The 24,086-nt window shown below is 36.2% G+C and overlaps 1 protein-coding gene across 1 annotated transcript in view; it reads left to right on the top strand.

Moving 5' to 3' along the window:
- The window catches only part of VPS50 (VPS50 subunit of EARP/GARPII complex), a 134,232-nt gene that overhangs the window by 38,938 nt on the left and 71,208 nt on the right, over positions 1–24,086 (top strand). Inside the window, exons 10-13 of the mRNA XM_088833270.1 lie at positions 4,000–4,042; positions 5,564–5,662; positions 7,033–7,173; positions 22,663–22,795. Coding sequence (XP_088689396.1) covers positions 4,000–4,042; positions 5,564–5,662; positions 7,033–7,173; positions 22,663–22,795 — 416 coding nt within the window. The remainder of the gene's footprint in view (positions 1–3,999; positions 4,043–5,563; positions 5,663–7,032; positions 7,174–22,662; positions 22,796–24,086) is intronic.

The following is a 24,086-nucleotide window of genomic DNA, read 5'->3' on the forward strand; positions in this document are numbered from 1 at the left end:
CATTTTTAATAAAACCAAAGTGGTTGATTTATAAATTTTATATTTAAAAATTTCTGCATATCATATACATTACCATGCTTGCATTAACTCTTAATATATAGGCTACAAAATCATTTTAACCATAAATAATAGAAGGAATAAAAGCACCTAGATTTATGATAACATTGTGAATAAACTCTAAAGCCCATTTTTTTCCGTTGAGAAGCTGAAGAAATTGTTACTGTCACCTCTGAATTAGTTTAGATATATTCCTTTTTTCTCCAAATTCAATATTCCCTGAAAGAATATGTTTATGAATTCTGAATTATTATCCTGGGTGTTCTTGCCTCTTCATGTCTGTGTCTTCAGCTTTAGTGAACTTCTGAGCGCTGTGTGATTGAGGAGTAGAACCAACTTCTCAGCTTCTCTTTGTTGCTCTTATTGTTGTTTGTTTTTTTTTTTTCCTTTACTAAGACCCCTGTAGACCCAGAATCCTGTCTGACTCTTATTCTTCTAAAATGTTCTCCTTTCTTTTTTTTTAACTGAAGCAGAATATGGGGGCTAAAGGAATGATGGTTAGAGTTTGCTGTTTTTTGTTTGAATTGCAAATTTGACTCAGCAGATGTTTATTTCCTTCTCTGAGTCAGGAAGTGAATTTAGTTAGTCCTGGGGAATCCCTGGGGAATAAGGCCACAGTCTGGTCTGATAAATAGGCACAGATACTTCTTTACTCTAATTCAGGGTGCTGTAAACACAGCATTGTGTAACTGAAGGGAACAGTTAGTTAGGAGAGAGAGACTTCCCAGAAAAAAAGACATTTGGGAGTGAGAAAAGGGGAATGTACTTTCTAGCTATTGTGAACATTATATGCAAGAACAGAGAATGGAAAAGCCTGGGGTTTGTTTGGGGAATTGCACCTAGTCCATCTGACTAAAATATAGTTGACCCTTGAACAACCTAGGGGTTAGTGGTGCTCACCTTTGGCTCAGATGAAAATCCACATATAACTTAGCTACTTGGACCCCTGAATAGGTGATTCCACATCTTCGGATTCAACCAGCTGAGAATCAGAAAGTACTGTAGGATTTACTATTGAAAAACATCCACCTATAAGTCGACCAGTGCAATTCAAATCCCTGTTGTTCAAGGGTCAACTGTAGAGGCACTGAAAAGTGAATGGGAAGTTAATTTTTTGTCAATTATGAAGAGTCTTATGTGCCATACTAATTTAGGGCTTTATCCTTGGTTTCATGGGGAATCACCAAAGGTGTTAAAGCAGTGGATTAATACGATTTTTATTTCTGCTTCACTTAGAAACTGCAATCTCAGCTGTCTTTAGGACCAGGCAGGTAACATGCATACGAAGCTGCTAGATGATAGCAGGAAATGGTCAGGTGCACAGGACTCTTGTCTTTTTTGTTGAGTTGCTCAGTTGTGTCCGATTCTTTGTGACCCTGTGGACGGTAGCCTGCCAGGGCTACCTCTTAATCTGTCCTCTGTCCATGGGGTTCTCCAGGCAAGAATACTGGAGTGGTTATCCATTCGCTTCTCCAGATTCCTACACTGTTGATTGTCAAATGGTTCATTTCAGTTTTTCTTGAGAGTATAGTCTTCCATTCTCAACCTTAATTAAAAGCATGCTTTTTGTACATAGTATTTGTTGAAATGGTCTGATTCCTCCACGGGTTTGCGTGTTTATCTTTGAGACCTTCAAAACTGGGTGCTTGTATTATTTTTAGTTTCCCTTTCCTGACAGATTGCTTTGCATTTGTATATGTCTGTATCTTTCTCTCTGTCAAACCACTTTGTTGTTATCTTCTCAGTTTGCGTTAAAAGGCTCTCTAAAAGAAGCCATGAATCCATATTGTATATTCTATAAGGCTGTTGCCGAGGGTGTTGTGCCTTAGGAGATAAAATATTGCTGTTCTCTTTATCAAGACTGGCAAAATTTTCTCTCTGAATTGAATGCCAGCTAAAGTGAGTTTTGTCTCTTTGTTTTTGCTCTTTCTCTTAAACAACTGGTTTGTTTTGATATTCTGGACACCAAATTGTGTACTGTGGCCTTCCCTATTTGTTTTGGCTGCTAGGACTTTGAGAATCACAGTGATAATCACGATGACAGTTGTAAGGAGAAAAACAAACCAAAAAAACCCCTGGTATAATTTTGCTGTGAAACTGCATCTTTCTTTTGTTCTTACTGTTTTATTTTACTTTTACCTTAATCCCTTTTGTCAAAGCGTTTTCTCTAAAATTGTATTTACTTTTTTAGATAACAGCAGATATTTTTTAGTAATGAGGTGTTATAATTCAAATAATTTCAGTTGTTTTAAAACTGACCTCTCGAGAATTTGGGCTTCCCCAGTGGCTCAGATGGTAGAGTCGGCCTGTGGTGTGGGAGACCCCATTCGATCCCTGAGGTCAGAAGATCCCTTGGAGAAGGAAGTGGCAACCCACTTCAGTATTCTTGCCTTTAAAATCCCATGGATGGAGGAGCCTGGCAGGCTACAGCCCATAGGATTGCAAAGAGTTGAGCACAACTGAACAAGTAACACTAATGCTGGAGGATTAAAGGGGAAAACAATCAGATTCAATCACATATCCTAAATGTATAACTCAATACATTTTTACAAAGGGAACATAGTTGTGTAATTCCTTACCAGAAATAAAAACAGAACTAGAACTTTTCTAGGACCCTAGAAACTTCCTTCAGGCCTCACTCCAGTCATAGTATTACCAAGGTAACCGCTGTTCTGGTTTCTGTCACTAATGTTATTTTTGCCTGTTTTAAACTTTATGTAAATGCAATCATGCAGTATGTATTTTTTAAACTGACAGCTTTTGTATTATGTTTTTGAGATTCAGGTGACACATTTTCATTGCTGTAGTATTTTATCATATAAAAAAATGTATCCCTTTAATTTTTCATAGACAGTTGAGCTGCTTCAAGTTTTTGCCTGTTACAAATAATGTTGTGAGGATTGTGTATGCATTTCTGATAGATACACCTGGAGTAAGTGTATGTTGAGTTTCAGGAGGTATTAATGGTTCCAGAGAGGTGGTGTCACTTTACCCTTCTCCAGCATTGAGTTGAGTGTTTTATTCTACATTCTTGCCAACATTTGTTGACATTTTTAACTTTTAAAAAATATTTTTAGCCATTCTAGTCATTTGTTATAGTCTTTTTATAGTTTTAATTTGCATTTCCTGAATGCCTGAAAGAGTGCATATTTATATGTTTATTTGCCAATTGAATATCTTCTTTGTCAAGTATTTAGGCTTTTGCCCTTTGTTTTTATTCTGTCTGTTGACCTGTTAATGTGTTTTTATAGTAAGTGCCACACTGCCTTACTGCTGTGACTTTATAGTAAGTCAGCCTGTTTTAGTGTGTCTTATGGCATTGGTCTTTGGGGTTTGCTTGACTAGTCTTGGCCCTTTGGGTTTCCACATAAATTTTAGAAGCAGCTTGTTGTTCCTCGATTAAAAAGCCCACTGGCTTAATATTAATAAGATGTCAGTTATTTTAGGATATCATTTTTTTGAGAATTGGTATCAGTTGTAGTAAAGATTTTAGTCTGTTTACATGGTATATACCTCTGTGTCTTCTTTATTTTGGCTCTGTTTTGTATTGTATATTTTTTATTTGATTTATTCCCAGGTATTTGGTTTTTTGAAATGTATCTTTAAACATTTCATTGTCTAATTCCTTGTTTCTAATATATAGAGATTAGTTTTATCTTTGTTTTACTTTTCATCTATATTACACATATTATCTTTAAAACTTGCTATCAGTATTTAAGTCTTAAATTCTTAGTTTCTTCAGGATAAATTCTTCAGGATTTTCTGTGATGACTTATTTCTTCCTTTCTAATTTTTTTCCTTTTGTTTTTCTTGCCTTATCGTACCGTCTGTAGAATCAGCACAACTTAACTGCTCATATTATTGATTTGTCAATTTAAGTGTTTATTCATCTAGTTTGTCTCTTTTAAAGATTGACACACCTAATTCTGTTTTATTTAATAGTGAACTGAATTCAAAGTTGCAAGATACTTTAGAACAGATTGAGGTAAGAAGGATTATATATTAAGTTAAACGACTGTCCTTTCAGAGGTGTTTGAATAGTATAGATGTATCTTACGTTTTGACTTCCATGTTATTACCAGTGTTTCTAGATCACTACTCTTTGTGTTTTTCATTTGGAATGTCTGTTAATGTTAAGTTAACAGACTTGGTCAAGTTAATGTTAATTTACTCGTTCTCTCAATGATACTTTTGGAATTGTAGGGTCTGAAAAGAGTATTTGAAAATATTACCATATCTACAAAGATTCCTAAACTCTTAGTTATAGGTGTGTTCTCATATAAACTATAGGCAGAATATTTACCGTGTATTAATTATTTTTTGATTATCAACTATTTCTCCTTTTTAGCTTGCTGAGTTTAAGAATGATTATTGATTGATGATAACCCTCCTAAATTCCTAAACCTCATAATAATATCTCATACAGTTCCTCATAATAATATCTCATACAGTTCCTCATAATAATATCTCATACAGTTCCTCAAACATGTAGAAACTGGAAATGAAAAACTATGTCATTGTGAGCATAAAGTCTTCCTCAGCAATCTTTGTAAAGCAGAGGGTTCATTTAAATACATTTAATAAGAATTATTTAGTTTCTTCTGAGATTTTATTTTATTGTTTTCCTGATGAGAGCTCTTAGAAAGGTTGAGTCTAAACTTTCAAATGACCTTTGTGAAAGTAGTTTTTGATCATAAATGCAATTATTTCTGTAGTAAGAATGATAATTTATTTGGTAAGCATAAATAGAATTATTTTGAAAATCCCTTAAGTAAATAATCACCTGACTTTTTTCCTTTTATTTCATTTTTCTTTTTTTTTTTTGATCACCTGAATATTTTAATGAAGACTTTCTTTTGAAAACTCAGTTTTCTTCATTCTTATAATTTAAATGAAATCATTGAGATAGAAACCCATAAACAAAGTGGATAGACTTAGATATAAAAAGGCAATACCTTTAGGTATATACTTTTAAGTCAATGTAGTTTTGTTGAGAATTACTTTTCAGTGATTTAGAAGGGTTGTTTTATTTTTCAGTAGTCCTACAAACTCATTTCATATAATTACATGATTTTAGCTGATGCTTGATAAAACATAAAGCTAAGTAAAAATAAAAACTATAATATTATAATATTTTGTGTCCCTTAAAACACTTGGCAAAAAAAATTTTTTTAAATTCACGTATTAATAACATCTCAATAAACTTGAGTATAGTTGGTAATAAGAATTATAATTTATTCCTTGGTGGTTAGGACTTGGTGCTTTCATTGCCATGTCCTGGGTTTGATCCCTGCTTGAGGAACTAAGAACCTGCAAGCAATGTGGTGCGGCCAAAAAAAAAATTACAGCTTATATTTTTAATTAAATTTGTTTTGACTATTAAATCCAGTGTGATAGTAATGTGTTTATATATTAATTAAAAGTGAGGAATTAGTCTTAATATTTTCTTATTACCTTGAAAACATGATTCCTTAACCACCTCTAACCTTCTCTTTTATTTACACAGGAACAGTTGGATGTTGCTCTGTCCAAAATATGCAAGAATTTTGACATTAACCACTACACCAAAGTTCAACAAGCTTATCGACTTCTTGGAAAAACACAGGTAAGTTTTGAAAGGATTTTTTTTCCTTAATCGGTAATCTATTGCTCTTCCTGATTGCTTAAGTTTGAATATTCTTAATATAGTGTGCTTAAAAAGTTTCATTGAAGAAAGTAAATTTTTATGATGTGTTAACAATGGTAGCAGGATTGCGTAAGCTCAGAGTGTGGGTAGTGTGATGAATACATTACTGAGGTCTGTTTTAAACTATGAAGTGTGTCTCAGGTTTAATATTTTCATCATTTCCTATAGGTTTTTTAAAACGTGTACTATGATTCAGTGGCTGAGGATATGTAGTCTCTTTTACCTCAGTTCTTGGTCCTGAGTAAGAACTTTTTCGGTTGGAACCTCATGGTTCCTAGATGGGCCAGCGTGATCTGTAATCGTTTGTGTGTTGTGTACATTTGTTGTAAAACAGGTCCGTTTCTTTTATCAGAGTTTTCAAAGGATTTTGTTATCCCCAGAATATCCTCACTATTCCCATAATGCTTGTCTTTGCCTGTTCTTACTACTCAGGGGCTTCCTTGAAAAACCTGAAGTGGAGGCCATAGTTTGAAAGTTAATTACATCTTCTACATATACGAGTATACATTTTTCTTGAGAACATCAAAACATTGATGTAAATTTTTTTCCCCTTAAATATAAGTCTCTTTTATTAGAAGGCAATTTAAGACTTTACCAGGCTATTTACATTGTGTAATGTGAATAAAGAAATAGGGTTATTTATTGTATGTAATTGGTATCTTAAGGTTTACCTAGGGAAAATACAAGAAGGAAGACATTTGGTAATTTTGAGGGATATGTATTTTCAAAGGTCTTGAAGCAACTATAACTTCTAATTTCCCCCATTAGATGAATTCTTTCTCTCATTGAATATTTATTATTGCCAACTATGTGCATTGCTCCAGGCATCTGGATATAAGCCCTGGTGTATCTTACCTTCTAGTTCAGGAGACAGAAATTAAAGAAAGAAAATCGGTGTAAGGGTACAGAGTGACGCAAAGTACTGGTTTGTATGGGATAGTCAGGAAAGGCTTCTCTGAGAAGGTGACCACTGAGAATCCTGAAAATAAAAGGGTGGCAGAGGGAATTCAAAGGTGTGATTAGACATGATATGTTTGGCAAACTGGGTACCAGTCTTAAATATGGAGCAACAGGGCAGTGTTTATGATTCAGGTTTATCTGTAGTGGTATGATGTTGTGGTTGTTTGAAGGGTTAGCTGCAAATAATCAACATTTATAATTCTGTGAATAATAGTTATTTGTGCTACAGGTAAAATTGGTCAAGATTGTTTCCTATGTTTTTCACATCTGTTTTTTTTATCTTAGTAATTTATTTTAGTAATAGGCGATTATGTGATTTATTTCCATAGACAGCAATGGATCAGCTTCATATGCACTTCACCCAAGCCATTCATAACACCGTGTTTCAAGTTGTGCTTGGCTATGTGGAACTATGTGCAGGAAACACAGATACAAAATTCCAAAAGCTGCAATATAAGGATCTCTGTACGGTATGTTATAACTTAATTCCTGTTCTTATGAATCTCTTTTAGTTTTTAAATTCACATTCCATTTTTCCCAGAGCCTACTGTCAGAAGATGCCACTAAAATAAAAACAAATATGTTTGCCAAAAGTTTTTTTAAATTCCTTTCCTCATAGAGAAACTGGAAGATTCAGTCACATAAATAGTAAAGGTTGATGAGATGGTACCTATTTGTGGAGTACAGTTGCTTCTAAATGGACTTTCTACATTTAAAGCTCTTCTTACCATTCTGTCTCAGACTGTGAATTCTATTCTACAATGGCATGTAGGGTGCTTTTAAGCAGTCATCTTGCTGATTTTCCTTACATATGTTCAATCTCCTTTTCATGTATATAAATGCTGTTTCTGTCAGCAGCTGTAACCAATTTTTCTTTTTCATTCTTAAAGAAGCATAGATCTGCAGATAATATAATCCACAGGTGGGAAGTGAACTGAGTTGGGTTCCATTTTCAAATTGTTCCTTCTGATGGATTGATGTATGTATGGGAGGAAAAGAGAATGATGAACATCTAGGAGAATGGTGGTGTTACTTGCTTTTGCAAGGAAACCTGGTTTGCAGTGGAAAATCATGATTTCTATTTGATGTATATTAACATTCAAGTGGACTTAACTGAGGCAGTTGAATGTAAAAAGATCAGAACTGAAGTTATAGGCTGGGGACCATCAGCATTTAACTGTATTTTAAGCCATGGTGCTGGGTAAGAAGATTGGGGAAAAGGGTGGAGAGAAAGAAGACATGAGGGCCTTGGGCCTGTGACATTCAGAGATTGGGTGGGGGAGGAGGAAATATAGGAAATTGTATTGTCACAGCAGCTTATAGAAGGAAGTGTTTACGGAACAATCAGCTGTAAACCTATGTTGCTGCTGCTAAGTCACTTCAGTCGTGTCCGACTCTGTGTGACCCCATAGACGGAAGCCCACCAGGCTCTCCTGACCCTGGGATTCTCCAGGCAAGAACACTGGAGTGGGTTGCCATTTCCTTCTCCAGTAAACCTATGTTAGATGCTTCTAAAGAGTCTGAATAAGTGGTCATAGAAGTGACACCTTGACTTGACAGTATGGAAGTCATTGTTGACCTTAGTCCCTTTAAATCTAGCCCAAGAATATCTTATGTCTCTGACTGGAGAATTTCTTGAGTTTTTCCCCTAATGTCCCCTAGAAAATAACAGTTCTTAGGAAGTAACTATCTATTCTGTACGGTAATTATGTCCGGGAATTAGTGCGAAGTTAATGTTCATAATGAGTTTGTCAAAAGTGCAGGTTATATGTCCATTGGGAACTGGGGAAATACTCTTACTTAAACTCCAACAAATATTCCGGAAGGTTGTGATTATAATGATAGATTAAGGATTAAGTTAATAAGGACAGTGGATGTTTGTTAATATAGGTTAAAATATCTTTTTAAAAGCACTTCATAAATCACAGGCACTATTTCACAAATTTTATGATCAATTGTGCAATATAGTTGCATAATTCTATTTTAAATACCCAGTTTTAAGAGCAGCCATTGTTTGATAACTTTCAGTGATTTTGAAATGTATCATTTATTTTTTTAGGTTGATAATATACATTTTTAAATTAAATATCCAAAAAGTCAACTTTACTTTTTGATTCTGTTAGTGTTGCTATTACTAACAGATGGCTTAAATGCTAAAGCAATTTATTGCAAGTTAGTGATTTTTCTGTTAAAGCAGAAAATAACTTTTAATAATTTAAAATAAATATTTTTAAACAAATTAAGCTTTTGTTCTTCAGTCTTTTTTACTTTGGTTAAATCTGGTATGTCTGTATGCCTGTAGTGTATTTTGTTACTATTAAACTTTCATATGCTGCTGCTACTGCTAAGTCACTTCAGTCGTATCCGACTCTGTGTGACCCCATAGACGGAAGCCCACCAGGCTCCCCCGTCCCTGGGATTCTCCAGGCAAGAACACTGGAGTGGGTTGCCATTTCCTTCTCCAATGTGTGAAAGTGGAAAGTGAAAAGTGAAGTCGCTCAGTCGTGTCCGACCCTTAGCGACCCCACGGACTGCAGCCTACCAGGCTCCTCCATCCATGGGATTTTCTAGGCAAGAGTACTGGAGTGGCTTGCCATTGCCTTCTCCGTTCATATGCTATTAAAAGTCAAAGACATATTTGTACTTATGCTTTTTGAGAATGTCCTCTATGCTTTTATATAATACAAAAATGAAAGTTGGATTTAGCTTATACATTTTTATGAACAAAAAAATTTGTTCTTAAGATGTTTACCATAGCTTTTTAAAAATAATTTCTTTTGCTTTTTCCTAAAAGGCTATAAAATAACCTTTTGAGGTATCTGTGTATATTTAAATTATCAGATAACAAAGGGCTTATCTTTCTTGATTTCAACTTGAGTAAGTGCTTATTAAAATTACTCCAGAAACATTTGGTACTTCCTTATAAAGTTATCCATATTTGTGTGATAGTAGGTGAGATATCTATAATTAAATTAGGGAAACAACTAAATTACGGAAACATCTGATTTATTGGTACGTTAGTGCTTAGTCATAGAAAACAGCCCCCCTGCACCCACATACATACAGAGAACAGCAGGCATGTACATTATTATTCATCTAACATAGTTGTACATTTCTGGTTCATATTCAAACTGTTTTAAAAACATTAGTTGAAGTAGTTCTTTGGTGTAAAGTGGTGAGAATAGTATTGAATGTTAATGATGCATTCATGGAGGCATTTCTTTTGAGGAACGGATTTAACAGAATTAGGTATGATAGGGTCTTTAATGTTGAAAGAACAGACATAGAAGAACTGGATAATGAGATGAAGAATATGATGCATTTTAAGGTGGCCCACTTTCTTTGGCACTGTTCTTGATAAAAAATTAAGGAAGTTTAGAAATTACCTAAGGCCTCTTGCAAGTATGTAAGTCAGTGTTGTTGCAGGCAGACAGGAATGTGAACATCTCTTATGCGCCTAAGTTTTAATTTTTTCTATAATATTGAGTGATATTTGACCTTTTTAAACCAGGTGAGTTAGGAAGAAATTATCTCATATCAGATTTATTTATTTAGTTTGATGGAAAGATGTGTACTTTTAGTTATATAAATAAAAGTGGTTAACTTGGGAGAGGAAAAATAGAAATAACTCTTAGAAGTTCAATAAGCTGATGAAACTTAAATATGTTTTCCTGGTGAGAACACGTATCAATGATCTCAAATGGCATAACTCAGGCAGGGGAGGGGATTTGTGAAGGAGCCTTATATTAGAATATATGGTTCTTAATTTTTCAACATATGGCACTTGGGCATCATTTTTGCCCTGATAAAATGAGCTGATCATAATTATTGAGGATATACCAGTTCAGGAGCATATGTGGCAATAAGTGCCCAGCTAAGAAAGAAGCAACAGAGCCCTCAGGGCATATATGCAGGGTGATGACTGGCAGATTTTGGAGGTGAGAAGGAAGATCCCAGGCATTTGGGCAGCAGTTGGTTTTCTCTGTAGAGCAGCAGTATTTTCACGGAAGGCTTTAATAGTAGATAAACATTTAAATATAAGAGTAAAAAAATTAAAAATGGTACACTGATTGAGCTGAGAGAGGAATAGAGCTCCTGTAAACAGGGAACCATCTTCTTTCCTTTAAATCGAAAAGAGATTAGAGATGAAAAGAGAATCATTTGCTTGTGCTCATGCACAGTATTATTTTAAACCACTCACAGATGTCTTTCTTTTTGGATATTCCTTTGCACAGAAGCTTGGGGCAGAATTTGTGTTCTGTTTCTGTTTCCTTTGGTAAGCAGAGACCTTCAGCGTTCTTAGGGGCAGCGGCATACTGCCCCGTTATGAAGGGTCTGCCCTGTGTGCCCTGTTACATTGCTCTGTGCCTAAAAGTTGAGTTGACTTTGAATTTTGAAGTCATTTTGCAATTGAATGTACTTTCTTTACTAAGCTGTGTTTTCTAAATGACTAAAAGTACAGTTTTTCTTCGTATAGTTTATCTTTCAGTCTTGTTTTGCTATTTGTCTTGAATGTCTCGACCTAAGAGTTTTAAATCAGTAGTTTTGGCTCTTTTAAAAAATACATACATTATCTTGCAGCACAAATGATGGAGTACTACTTACAAGGGAAAGTTTGAAATGAGAATTTCATCACGTTCATTTCTGGCAAGGGCCAGTGTAAAGGGGATAGTAGTCATTTTATTTGATTAAAAAGCCGTTTTGTGACTGCATTTATCAATGCGTTGATGTTCCTTGCATGTTTACACCAGTTTGTGGAGAGATTTAAAAACATCAAGTGGAAGAAGCTCTTTATTTCATGACTTTGTAGGGAAACCCTGTGTAGATTTTTTGAAACTTTATGAAGTATGCATCAGTTTTTTGGGTTTTTGTTTTTAGTGTTTTTAAAACATTTTTTTGGGGGAGGCAGGCTTATTAGTTTCCATGGGGAGCTTATTTCAAGATATTAATTAGGATGTTATTGATTAATTTTATAATAATAGAGCTAGCTAAACTGGCTGCATTTTCTCAGCCATTTTTCAGTTGTTCATTTCCAAATGATTTTATTGAGTTTTGAGTTCAGTTTTTGAAATGAACTTGGCAATGTAATAATACTTTGGGGGAAAATGTAGTGTTTCTTTTAGAAAAAGCTTTCTGAAATAATTTCAGTATTTATTTTCGCTATCTGGCACATTGGAGGTGTTTAGTAAATGTTTATTTAGTATATTGGATTGAACTCTTTGTCTCTAACTTGTGTAGTGTTGACTTAATCAGTCTTCAGATTTGATTGAGGGAAAAGAAAACCAACAGTGAGTGCTCTCTCAGTGCCATGTACTTTTTAAAAAACTTTTTATTTTGTATTGGGGTATAGCCAGTTAACAATGTTGTGATAGTTTCAGGTAGACAGCAAAGGGGCTCAGCCACACATGTATCCATTCCTCCCAGACTCCCCTCCCATCCAAGCTGCCAGGTAGCACTGAGTAGAGTTCCCTGTGCTGTATGGTAGGGATACTTGTATACTTTTACAAGTTCCTTCAGGTGCGTACTCTATAGAAAGACCAAGGAAAGGCTTGTCCAGTGTTCCATTCTTCTAGGTTTTAAAATTTTCATTCTCATAAGTAATACCTCTTGGTACTGAATTGTAATGATGATAGTGAAGTGAAAGTCGCTTAGTCTTGTCCGACTCTTTGCGACCCCATGGACTACACTGTCCATGAAATTCTCCAGGTCAGAATACTGGAGTGGGCAGCCTTTCCCTTCTCCAGGGATCTTCCCAACCCAGGGATCGAACCCAGGTCTTCTGCATTGCAGGCAGATTCTTTACCAGCTGAGCCACAAGGAGGAATTATCATCATATTGACTATAGGCAAGTACAGAAAAGTGAAAAAAGAAAGTAAAAATTAGTATTTCTGCATGCAAAGCTGGTTCTTTTAATGTATATTATATAAGCAAATAGCTTTTTAAAGTAGGATTATGCTGTACATGCAGATTTATAATATTTTTTTCCCACTTGCTATGTTATAAACAATTTTCTATTTCAGTAAGTATATTACTCATGTACCTTTTAGGGCTTGACAATACTTCAGTGTAAGCGATCCTGTGGATTAATTAACCAGTTTCTTATTCTTCAATGTTTATATTATTTCCAGCTTTTATCATGATGAATAGCACTGTAGTAAATATTTTTAAAGCTAAATCTTTGCATAGATCATTATTTCTTTAGGATAAAGGATGAAGAATAAAATTGCATTGTCAAAGGCTTTGCATTTTTAAAACTTTGGTTTATATTTCCAAAATTGCCTTGCAGAAAGCATGTCTCAGCTTAGGCTTCTCATCAGTAGTGTCTGCTTTTTACCCATCTCCCTGTGCACATGAATGCTGATTATTTTATATTTAATGGCTTCACTGTCAAACACCCGAAGATAGCATGTCAGTAACAGTTTATGTTGTTTTTCACTCAGGCATGTTTAGGATGTGAAGGAAATTAAACAGGGGCATTTTATTGATTGTTGAGGTTAATTTGGTTGATTTGGTTGGATAAATGAGTGAACCTTTCCTTTCTTACTAGAGAAACGTTTCCAGTTAGAGGAATAATACTATTTACTTGAGTGCTTTATCAGATTAGCTTTAAAATACTCCCAAGAATTCAGCTGTCAGATTTATTCATATCAAGTGTATGTAGCACCCAGTCATCTTTTTTATGTGAGTTATATATTGGTTTCTAAATATTTAAGGTAAAATAAAAAATAAATTTTTGTAATTTTAAATATTTAAAACTTAATGACCAAAAGATAAGTAAGGGAAGTTTATCCATCTCTTCTTTTTTCCCTACCATTTCCTCTTTGGACTGTCTGGAACTGTGAAAGATTGAAATTTTATCCTACTTGCAGACTAGCGAGGTAATCTGTTGATTGGTTCATGGGTGCTGCTGCTGCTGCTGCTAAGTCGCTTCCGACTCTGTGCGACCCCATAGACGGCTGCCCAGCAGGCTCCCCCATCCCTGGGATTCTCCAGGCAAGAACACTGGAGTGGGTTGCCATTGCCTTCTCCAATGCATGAAAGTGAAAGTGAAGTCACTCAGTCGTGTCTGACTCTTAGTGATCCCATGGACTGCAGCCTACCAGGCTCCTCTGTCCATGGGATTTTCCAGGCGAGAGTACTGGAGTGGGTTGCCATTGCCTTCTCCTTCATGGGTGCTAGTAGAAGATAAAAGATTCCTCTGTCTTAGCACTCTGACTTAGTATAAACCAGTTTCCTTGTCATTGGTGGTGGTTTAGTACTAAGTCATGTCTGACGCATTGCAACCCCATGAACCATAGCCCACCCGGCCCCTCTGTTCAGGGGATTTCCCAGGCAAGAATACTGGAGTGGGTTGCCATTTCCTTCTCCAGAGCATCTTCCCAACCCAAGGACTGAAGCCATGTCTCCTGCATTGGCAAGCACATTCTTTACTGATGAGCCATCAGGGAAACCCTCCCTTGTCATTACCCAGTTCTTGTTCATCAAGTCATCAGTTCAGCTCAGCAAGGGGCAATAAGCTTCTAAGTAGTTTGTTACCCAGGATGGTTGTATTCATTATGATCAAAGGTAGATAAGAAAAGTTCCAACAACATATACATGTGTCAGATGGGATTAACACAATTCTTTAAGGGTTGAAGGAGACAAAGAAGCAGGCTATGACTTGTGAGTGGGTTTAGATTTCAGCAAGCACAATGTATGTGGCTGGGTCCAGAGATGCAGAGGCAATATTCTGTGCAATGGTCTGAACGGAGAGTGTGGGCAGAGGGAAGGAGCAGTAGGATGTCTGGTTTGGTTTAACAGCATTACACCAAATACAGTGATTTGGTTTCTACGATACCCTGGGACTAATGAGTGCCTGTAGAGAGCATGATGTTGTTTGAGTAGCCACCTTTCTCCCCCTTGCCTGGAAATGAAGGTGTTTTCTGGTCACTTGAAATGGACGCAGGTGTACTGAGGCCTCTCTTAGCTGCCCAGGACTACAGACACTTAAAACTATCAGTGTAGTTTAGACACTGGGTGATTTTTTGAGGGGGAAGGATAGGGGTAAATATTAAAGAGCCAAACTATTATTTCTAATATTTATTTTTATTTATTTGGCTGCATGAGATCTCAGTTGTGGTGCATGGGCCCAGTTGCCCCATGGCATTCGATATCTTAGTTCCCTGACCAGGGATCGAACCCATGTCCCCTGCATTGCAAGGTAGATCCTTAACCTCTGGACCACCAGGAAAGTCCCCAAGCCAACCTGTTTTCAAGGTGTGGTACACAGCTGCCAGACGAAACAGTCATTTACTGGTAAAAGCCATTCTTGAAACCTGCCAAGTTCTTATTTTTAAATACTGCCCATTTAGGGTGATGATCTTGGCATGGGAGTTCACAGCACTTCATCATTTGAAATTTTGAAAGGTAAATTGTATATTCTAATTCTTCAAGTTTTGCTTGCTTTGCAGTGTTAAGCTTTGCATTTGATGAAGGCCACTTAGCAGCAATTAGCCAAACCTGTAGCTTCCCAGGGGGTGCAGGTGGTAAAGAACCCTCCTGTCAGTGCAGGAGACATAACAGACACGGATTCGATCCCTGGTTCCAGAAGATCCTCTGGAGTAGGAAATGGCACCCCACTCCGGTATTCTTGCCTGGGAAATCCCATGGACAGAGGAGCCTGGTGGGCTACAGTCCATGGGGTTGCAAGGAGCCAGACACAGCTGAGCACATAACATCACATCAGGCACACCTGAGAACTATAGAAAAGGAATTCCTTCTGTGTATTTCACTATTCAGAGGGTGCTGGTTACTTAGTTCCAAGTTGGTATCATTTATACTGTACGTGCTACATATATCTTCATGTGTACATATATATGATGAAATGCCTAGAAGATGAGAATGACTGATTTTTCACCATGCTATGTTTGTGTGTTGAAATCACCAATGAATCTAGTTTCGTGTAAGGAAAGTCTTGCGACAGCATATACATGTTTTACCTATGGAGAATCATAGTCTCTATAGCTTCAGAGAAACTCTAGGTTATTTGCTTTATCCCTTGGGATTTGGATACATGAAGTGATATGTTGGAGTTACGCGTGGCCGAGTAAGTCACAAATTTGGGCCCCAGGCCCAAACACATGCCGTCCAGTCCACTATACAGAGCACCACTCTGCTGTCCAGTGATTCGAAAGGACTTAGAGTATGCATATTTTGTGCAGGTTGGTCCTAACAGAAGTAATCAATGGTTGGGAAAATCTTTAAAATTGCTTGGCCCAGCCACTTATTTAGTTCAGCCTCCCCAGAGATGTTTTTAGTTCCCTGGAGTGTAGTGCTGTTTTGATCTCCCAACGTGTTTCCAGAAATCTCTCAGCTAAGAAGTCAGTCTTCTCCAGCAGCTTCTGGTGATGTGAGTTCCCTGTGCTAACAGCATTCATCTAGAGATGTTGATAAGCCTCTGCTGCCCTTTGAAATCATCTATGAGCCTGTTTGTGTGTTCGGAGGAGGGTAGGGATGGCAGTGCTAGGAGTTTTAAATCTCTGTGCGGATGCCAGAACATCTGCTCCCTTTCTGTTTGGTGGGATGTGATTAGAGTGCTAAGTCAGAGTGAAACAAGAAAAATAATGCTTCAAGCGTGCTCCTAGGAGTTTTTGTTGGGATGTTTTAACATAAAAGATCATCCTGCTGAAATTTTCGTTGGCAACTTGTAATAGAGATTTCCGATGGGTAAAAAATAAAATAATAAGAATTAAAAGACTAAATTTAGTGGCCTCTTTGATTTTCATATTTGCCACTTGGCACTGAAGCAAGTTTTGAAGGTGAATTTTTTTTCACTGTGTGGTTCAGGTATGAAAAGGCTGCATATATTCATTTCTGGCTTTTCTCTGTTCTATGAAAATGATGTCTAGATTCTTACTAAATTATTGCTTATAGGTAAGTCTGAGATGTTGATGCTTTTAACAAGCTAATTTCATCATTTTAACTTTGACCAGGTAGGTTGGTTGGAACGGTTAATGGCAGAGATGGAAAGTACAAAGTTTTACTCTTAACTGATAGTGATAAGATTAGAAATCAGATCTGTGGATTCTGTGAAAGTGTTCATCAGGACTTGATTAAATAATGAATTTTCACAAAGATAAACTCAAAATGGATTAAAGACCTAAATGTAAGACCAGAAACTATAAAACTCTTAGAGGAAAACATAGGCAGAACACTCAACGGCATGAAGCAAGATCCTCTATGATCCACCTCCTAGAGTAATGGAAATAAAAACAAAAGTAAACAAGTGGGACCTGATTAAACTTAAAAGCACTTGCGCAGCAAAAGAAGCTATAAGCAAGGTGAAAAGACAACCCTAAAATGGGAGAAAATAATAGCAAATGAAACAACTGATAAAAGGATTAATTTCCAAAATATACAAGCAGCTCGTACAACTCAATACCAAGAAAACAAACAACCCAATCAAAAATGGGAAAAAGACCTAAACAGACATTTCTCCAAAGAAGACATACAGATGTCTAACAAACACATGAAAAGATGCCCAGCATTGTTCATTATTAGAGAAATGCAAATCAAAACTACAATGAGATATCAACTCACACCAGTCAGAATGGCCCTCATCAAAAAGTCTACAAACAATAAATGCTGGAGAGGGTGTGAAGAAAAGGGAACGCTCTTGCACAGTTGGTGGGAATGTAAACTGATACAGCCACTATGGAAGATGGTATAGCGATTCCTCAAAAAACTAGGAATAAAACCACCATATGACCCAGCAATCCCACTTCGAGGCATATACCCTGAGGAAACCCAAATTGAAAGAGACGCACGTATCCCATTGTTCACTGTAGCATTATTTACAACAGCTAGAACATGGAAGCAACCTAGATGTCCATCAACAGGTGAATGGATAAAGAAGCCGTGGTACATACACACAATGGAATATGACTCAGCCATAAAAAGGAACACCTTTGAGTCAGTTCTAGTGAAGTGGATGAACCTAGAACGTATTATACAAAATGAAGCGAGTCAGAAACAGAAAGATAAACACCATATTCTAATGCATATATACAGAATCTAGAAAAATGGTACTGAAGAATTTATCTACAGGGCAGCAATGGAGAAAGAGACATAGAGAATAGACTCATGGACGTGGAGAGAGGAGAGGAGAGGGTGAGGTGCATGCAGAGAGTAACATGGAAACTTACATTCAGTTCAGTCGCTCAGTCGTGTCCGACTCTTTGAGACCCCGTGAATCACAGCACGCCAGGCCTCCCTGTCCATCACCAACTCCCGGAGTTCACTCAAACTCATGTCCACAGAGTCGGTGATGCCATCCAGCCATCTCATTCTCTGTCGTCCCCATCTCCTCCTGCCCCCAATCCCTCACAGCATCAGAGTCTTTTCCAGTGAGTCAACTCGTCGCATGAGGTGGCCAAAGTATTGGAATTTCAGCTTTAGCATTAGTCCTTCCAATGAACACCCAGGACTGATCTCCTTTAGAATGGACTGGTTGGATCTCCTTGCAGTCCAAGGGACTCTCAAGAGTCTTCTCCAGCACCACAGTTCAAAAGCATCAATTCTTCAGCGATCAGCTTTCTTCACAGTCCAACTCTCACATCCATACATGACCACGGGAAAAACCATAGCCTTGACTAGACGGACCTTTGTTGGCAAAGTAATGTCTCTGCTTTTTAATATATTATCAAGGTTGGTCATAACTTTCCTTCCAAGGAGTAAGCATCTTTTAATTTCATGGCTGCAATCAGCATCTGCAGTGATTTTGGAGCCCAAAAAAATAAAGTCTGACACTGTTTCCACTGTTTTTCCATCTATTTCCCATGAAGTGATGGGACCAGATGCCATGATCTTTGTTTTCTGAATGTTGAGCTTCAAGCCAACCTTTTCACTCTCCTCTTTCACTTTCCTCAAGAGGCTTTTTAGTTCCTCTTCACTTTCTGCCATAAGGGTGGTGTCATCTGCAGATCTGAGGTTATTGATATTTCTCCCAGCAATCTTGATTCCAGCTTGTGCTTCTTCCAGCCCAGCCTTCCTCATGATGTACTCTGCATATAAGTTAAATAAGCAGGGTGACAGTATACAACCTTGACGTACACCTTTTCCTATTTGGAACCAGTCTGTTGTTCCATGTCCAGTTCTAACTGTTGCTTCCTGACCTGCATACAGGTTTCTCAAGAGGCAGGTCAGGTGGTCTGGTATTCCATCTCTTTCAGAATTTTCCACAGTTTATTGTGATCCACACAGTCAAAAGCTTTGGCATAGTCAATGAAGCAGAAATAGATGTTTTTCTGGAACTCTCTTGCTTTCTCTTACATTACCACATGTAAAATAGACAGCCAGCGGGAATTTGGCTGAAAAAAAGAATCAGTTGTGACATTTGAGTATGAAGCTTGGTAACAGTGCTGTGTTGCGCATTCTTGCATTGTTACATCTGGATTTGTGAGTCTTCTCCAAATCCTGCCCATAGGATATTTGTTTCTTGTGATCACTGGTTGCTAGACATGTATGTTATCTATATAGAGTTTATGAGCCGCAAACAAAATTTAGGTTACTTAAAATATTCCTCCTTTCCTGCATGATTTTTGAGATGGTTCTAAAATATTATACCTTTTTCTCTTCTCACCTGTCAACCTTCCCTGAGTAGATTAGTACTCATAGCTTTAGAATGGCAGTGGGAAGTCGCTTTGGAACACAGAAAAATGTTTGATAAGTAAATTTCTATTTCCTATGCTTACAAGATTCTAAGACATGCTGTTTAGTTCTTTGGGGTGTCTCACTGTGCGAATGTTTTCTCGATTGATTAATTCAAGGCTTCTGTTGCTATTATTGATATGCGATGGGAGCATTGGACTAAAACTGTTACACGGCACTGCTGTGTCCTGGTGCACCTGATTTTATACTGAACGAATCACCCATTAATTGGAAGTTGAACTGAGTTGCAGTGTTGTGTATTTAGTAATCAGTGAATGGATTAAACCATGGATGAAGTAGCAGATGTAAGAATCTCTAGCATTGATTTGTGGAATGTGAATGTGAGATGTCCAGAGTGGTTTACTGTCTAAGGGCGTGTGACCAGTGAGTTGTGAAACTGGTGCTGCTTGGGACCCAGGGCTTCCCATTCCTTGTCTAGTCCTCTTTCTGTGAACGCTCTGCTGGTGTGAAGAAGAACTGATGTCTGAGCAGAAGTAGTAATTCAGAAACCCAGATTCTCTTCTTGGCCTGCCTTTTATTTACTGATTACTTGTTACAATTATTTGCATATTTGTTGGTTTTTTTTATTCTTTCATTATAGTCATGGTTCACACATGTCTGAAATAAGATTCTCTATTTGAAATTTGGTGGTGATTTTGTAAATCAGTTGGAGAGCATCAGTTGTGAATGGTTTTAGTAGTAAGGTGTTAAAAGCATCAAAATCATTTGTTGCTATGAGAGTTGACCCTGGTTGATTGCACAGTATAGTGGAAAGTGGTTTCTGAAGTCCAATCTTAAAATGAGATGACTTCTCGCCAGCATGGGCTTCCAAGTACAGAGATGAACACATTTCAGCTTAAGTCTGTTAAAAACAATATATATCTGTTGCACCTTGTCTTTTTTTCTTAAACTGTTTCTTGTCTATTTAGTATGATGAATCTATACATTTGTTTATATTTTAGAATATAAATTTAGGTAAGAAGCATCTTGCTCAGTACATCACAGTCTTATGTTTGTACATATGATATTTTTGAAGATAAGTTTGGGCAACTGTCAGGTGTGGGCTTTGGCTAGATCTGTGAATTCTTTACAGTCGGACACGACTGAAGTGACTTAGCAGCAGCAGCAGCAGCAAGTTAGGTGAGAAAAAGCTTCTATAGTTTCACTAAATAATTTCAACTTTTTCTGAAAAACATTTCACCATAAACATTTCTGTGTGTATAATCTCATCCAAACCCATTCAGTTTTAGCAAATCATCAAGAAGTAGCGTAGTAAAGAACCTCCTTTTTCTTGAACAGATAGGCAACTAATGTATCCAGACAGTGATCTAGTGGAGAACAGAAGGTAGTAGCTCCAAGTTTCAATTTTCTGATTTGTTAAACTGTGACAATTATAATAAAAGGTAACTGGTGGACTATAGCACAGTTATTAGTATAGTCATACTTTTGCTTTGGGAAAAATAAGGCTAACACTGCTTTCCTTTTATCTATCAGAAAGATATGTTGGGATATAATTAGATTAAATTTATTTGCATAGTATAAACACAAACTTACGCAAAGTTGAGTTTATGAAAGTTTGTGGAAGAGTACCTTTATTCCAGTGAATGATTGTTAAGCTGCAATTCAGAACCTTTTGGTGATTTTTGCCTTTTCTTTGTCCTCTGGTTTTCGCTCTCTCCTGAACTCATACATCAGTATTAATTTTAGTTACATGTTTGTGGTATGAGAGATATGTCAATTGTAGTGACGTGGTAAAAATAAACCAAGGAAAAATGCAAGACTGGTTCATTGTAAAAGTAGTAATTATAAAAGTAAACAGGGAAAGTCAACATACAAAATTACCCCAAATTATAGCATAAGTATGCAAAAATATTTGTGTTGATCTCTGCAAGCCATGTGTAAATCTGTATAGACATCCTAATTTCATTCCCTCCTATGTTCCTTCTGTCTCATCCCCCATGCCATCTCTTACAGGTAGCTAATTTCAATGTTTTCTTCTTTATATTCACTATGTTTATTCTTGTGATGATAGGCAGATACATGCATTAGTTTTCCTATTTATTATGACATACATATATAATAAAAGTGTTTCCCTTCCTCACATGTAAATGTGTCATGTGAAAGGGAAAATGTTTTATTAAGCTTTTTTTAAAGTATATGCTTATTACTTTTCATAGTTGCATAGTACTCTTTGGTGTGTGTAAAGATAGTTTATTCAACGGATCTCCTGTGTTTGGACATTTAGACCAATTCCAGTATTTTGCAGTTACAGATTATCCTTAAGCAAACAACCTTGTGCATATGTATTTTCACATTGTTTAAAGTACACCTTCTGTATAAATTCCTAGAAGTGGAATTTCTGGGTCAAGGAGAAATACAAATGTTGGAGCAAATGCTCCATTGTGACAGACAGGAAACCTGCTAAATAGAATCGAGGCATTACCCTACTTACGAAGTAAAAAGAGCAGAATGACAAACTGATAGTTTTTTTACTAAGGATAGAAGGAGAAAAATCCACGCATCTTCATTAGGGAGAAGATTTGGGACCACATGCTTTTTCATAGCCATATACAACATATTTTAAATAGTATTGTCAAATATGAAATAGCTATATCCCTGTAATTTAAAGAATTTACAGATTGTCAAAGGTGCTAACTTAATTTACGTAAATAATTGTCTTGTAAAATACGACTACCTTTTTGCAAGTTGTAACTTTGGTCTAAGAATGAGAATAAAACTGTGTTTGTATACTAGGAACATGGCTTTGAAAACATATGTTTGGGGAAGTTTGCACTCTTATTTGTAACACTTACCAATTCAGTAGTGTATGGATTCATAATATGAAAATTGATACTACTCATGAATACTAAAAAGCGATGTTGAAATAGGAATTACTAATTGTAATTGTTACTGTTAATTACTAAAATTGTGCTTACTGACTCATACAAGTTAGTATTTTTATTAATGGCTTGATAAATGTTTTACTAACTGGGGAATTTAGAGGAGAGGAGGGGGAAATCATTATGGAGAGAAATTACCATTTGTTCCACGTTGAAAAATGGAACATGTTGAACAAATTACTGTTTGTTCCACGTTGAAATAAGAACACACTTTTCTTGCCGTTGGGCTTTATTTTTAGATGTATCAGTGGAATAAATTTTCTTATCTAATTTTTTATTGCATTTGATTGACACCATAACGTTTTATTTTGATTAACTTTGTGTTAAAGTAAACACGACAATTTGAAAGTTGGCTCTTGTCATTTCCTTTAGCATGTTACACCAGACAGCTATATTCCATGCCTTGCTGACCTGTGCAAAGCACTGTGGGAAGTTATGCTCAGCTATTACAGGACTATGGAATGGCATGAAAAGCATGACAGTGAGGATACTACTTCTGCTTCTGGTAGGAAATAATTTTGATTTTGTTATAAAAACTGAATTATAAATATGCCATATTTCTGGAGTAAGGAGAAAGAAAAGAGATAGCTGTACTTTTAGAATTTCAGGGACCGTGATGACTTGAATGGGTTAAATGGGGTAAATGTTGAGCAGAGAAAGCAATTCAGCTACTATAAAAACTCCATTACCTTTGGGGATTTACCAGGCTGAAGAACTTCCTATGTGATAGGTATTACCAATTTCCAGGAAAATGTGATGGTCTTAGCACTAAATTATTAAGAGAGCACTTAAAAAAATGAACTGAAAACTAAATAAGACATTGGTCTGTCCAAATTTACTATAAAATTAATGCTAATTTTTTAATATTAACATTAATTCAATATTGTCTTTATTTGCTAATTTTCAAATTGTACTAATAAAGCTAGGTTCTAAGAATTAATAATTCTCCTGATGCTTTTCTCCTTGAAAATAGTGGTACATTAAATTTTAAAAGAAGATGTTTTAAATACTATCTTTGAAAGCAAAATACACTTTAAATGTCTATGGTATACTCATAAAGAGCAAATCTTTGAGAAATTATATTAACTAGGCATTACTTTATAATATAATTATATATCTTAAGTGATTATCCTTGAACAATAGCTAAGAGTAAGTATTCAGAGTACTTTTAAAAAGAATGTATCAGTATTTAGTATGGGCAAAATAAATTATATAATGCATACTTTTCTGTATTACATGCAGTTTAGTATAGCTAGTTAATCAAGATATTTTAGTAACCTCTGATTTCTGAAGCGTTTGTTTTTTGTGATTGTGAAGGAATACTCAAATCTTACTGTTTGATAAAATGTAGGATTTTGGTAGTACAGAAGATATATGTTTAATATTAATCTTGACTTGTAAGAAGCTCATATAGATAGCAAAAAATAAGAAAGATAAATTCTATGGAAGGATTTCCCTTCTTTTAGAAATATTGTTGGGGAGGAAGAGGTTTAAAGAAAGAAAGAGAAATGAAAAGGTAGAAAAAAGAAGAGAGCATTGAGTCAGGATCCTAGACCAAACATTTTACCACCTCCTCTACTGCGTCTGCAAGTATGGGCATACCTGGCTTCAAATTTTGATTGCCATTTACCAAAGGTGAGAATGTGAAGAAGTCACTTTTATCCTCTCCAGGGTCCAGTCTGCTCCTTAAAATGGTAGGTTAAGAATGAACAAAACAAACAAAAAGTTTCATCAGGTAAGTAACACATTTACCTGTAGGATCTCTATAAAGTTTAGAGACAGTGTAAAAAGTGCTA

Source organism: Moschus berezovskii, chromosome 3, assembly GCF_049115385.1.
Source record: "Moschus berezovskii isolate FMDL1 chromosome 3, NW_MosBer_1.0, whole genome shotgun sequence".
In the NCBI taxonomy this organism is placed as follows: domain Eukaryota; kingdom Metazoa; phylum Chordata; class Mammalia; order Artiodactyla; family Moschidae; genus Moschus; species Moschus berezovskii.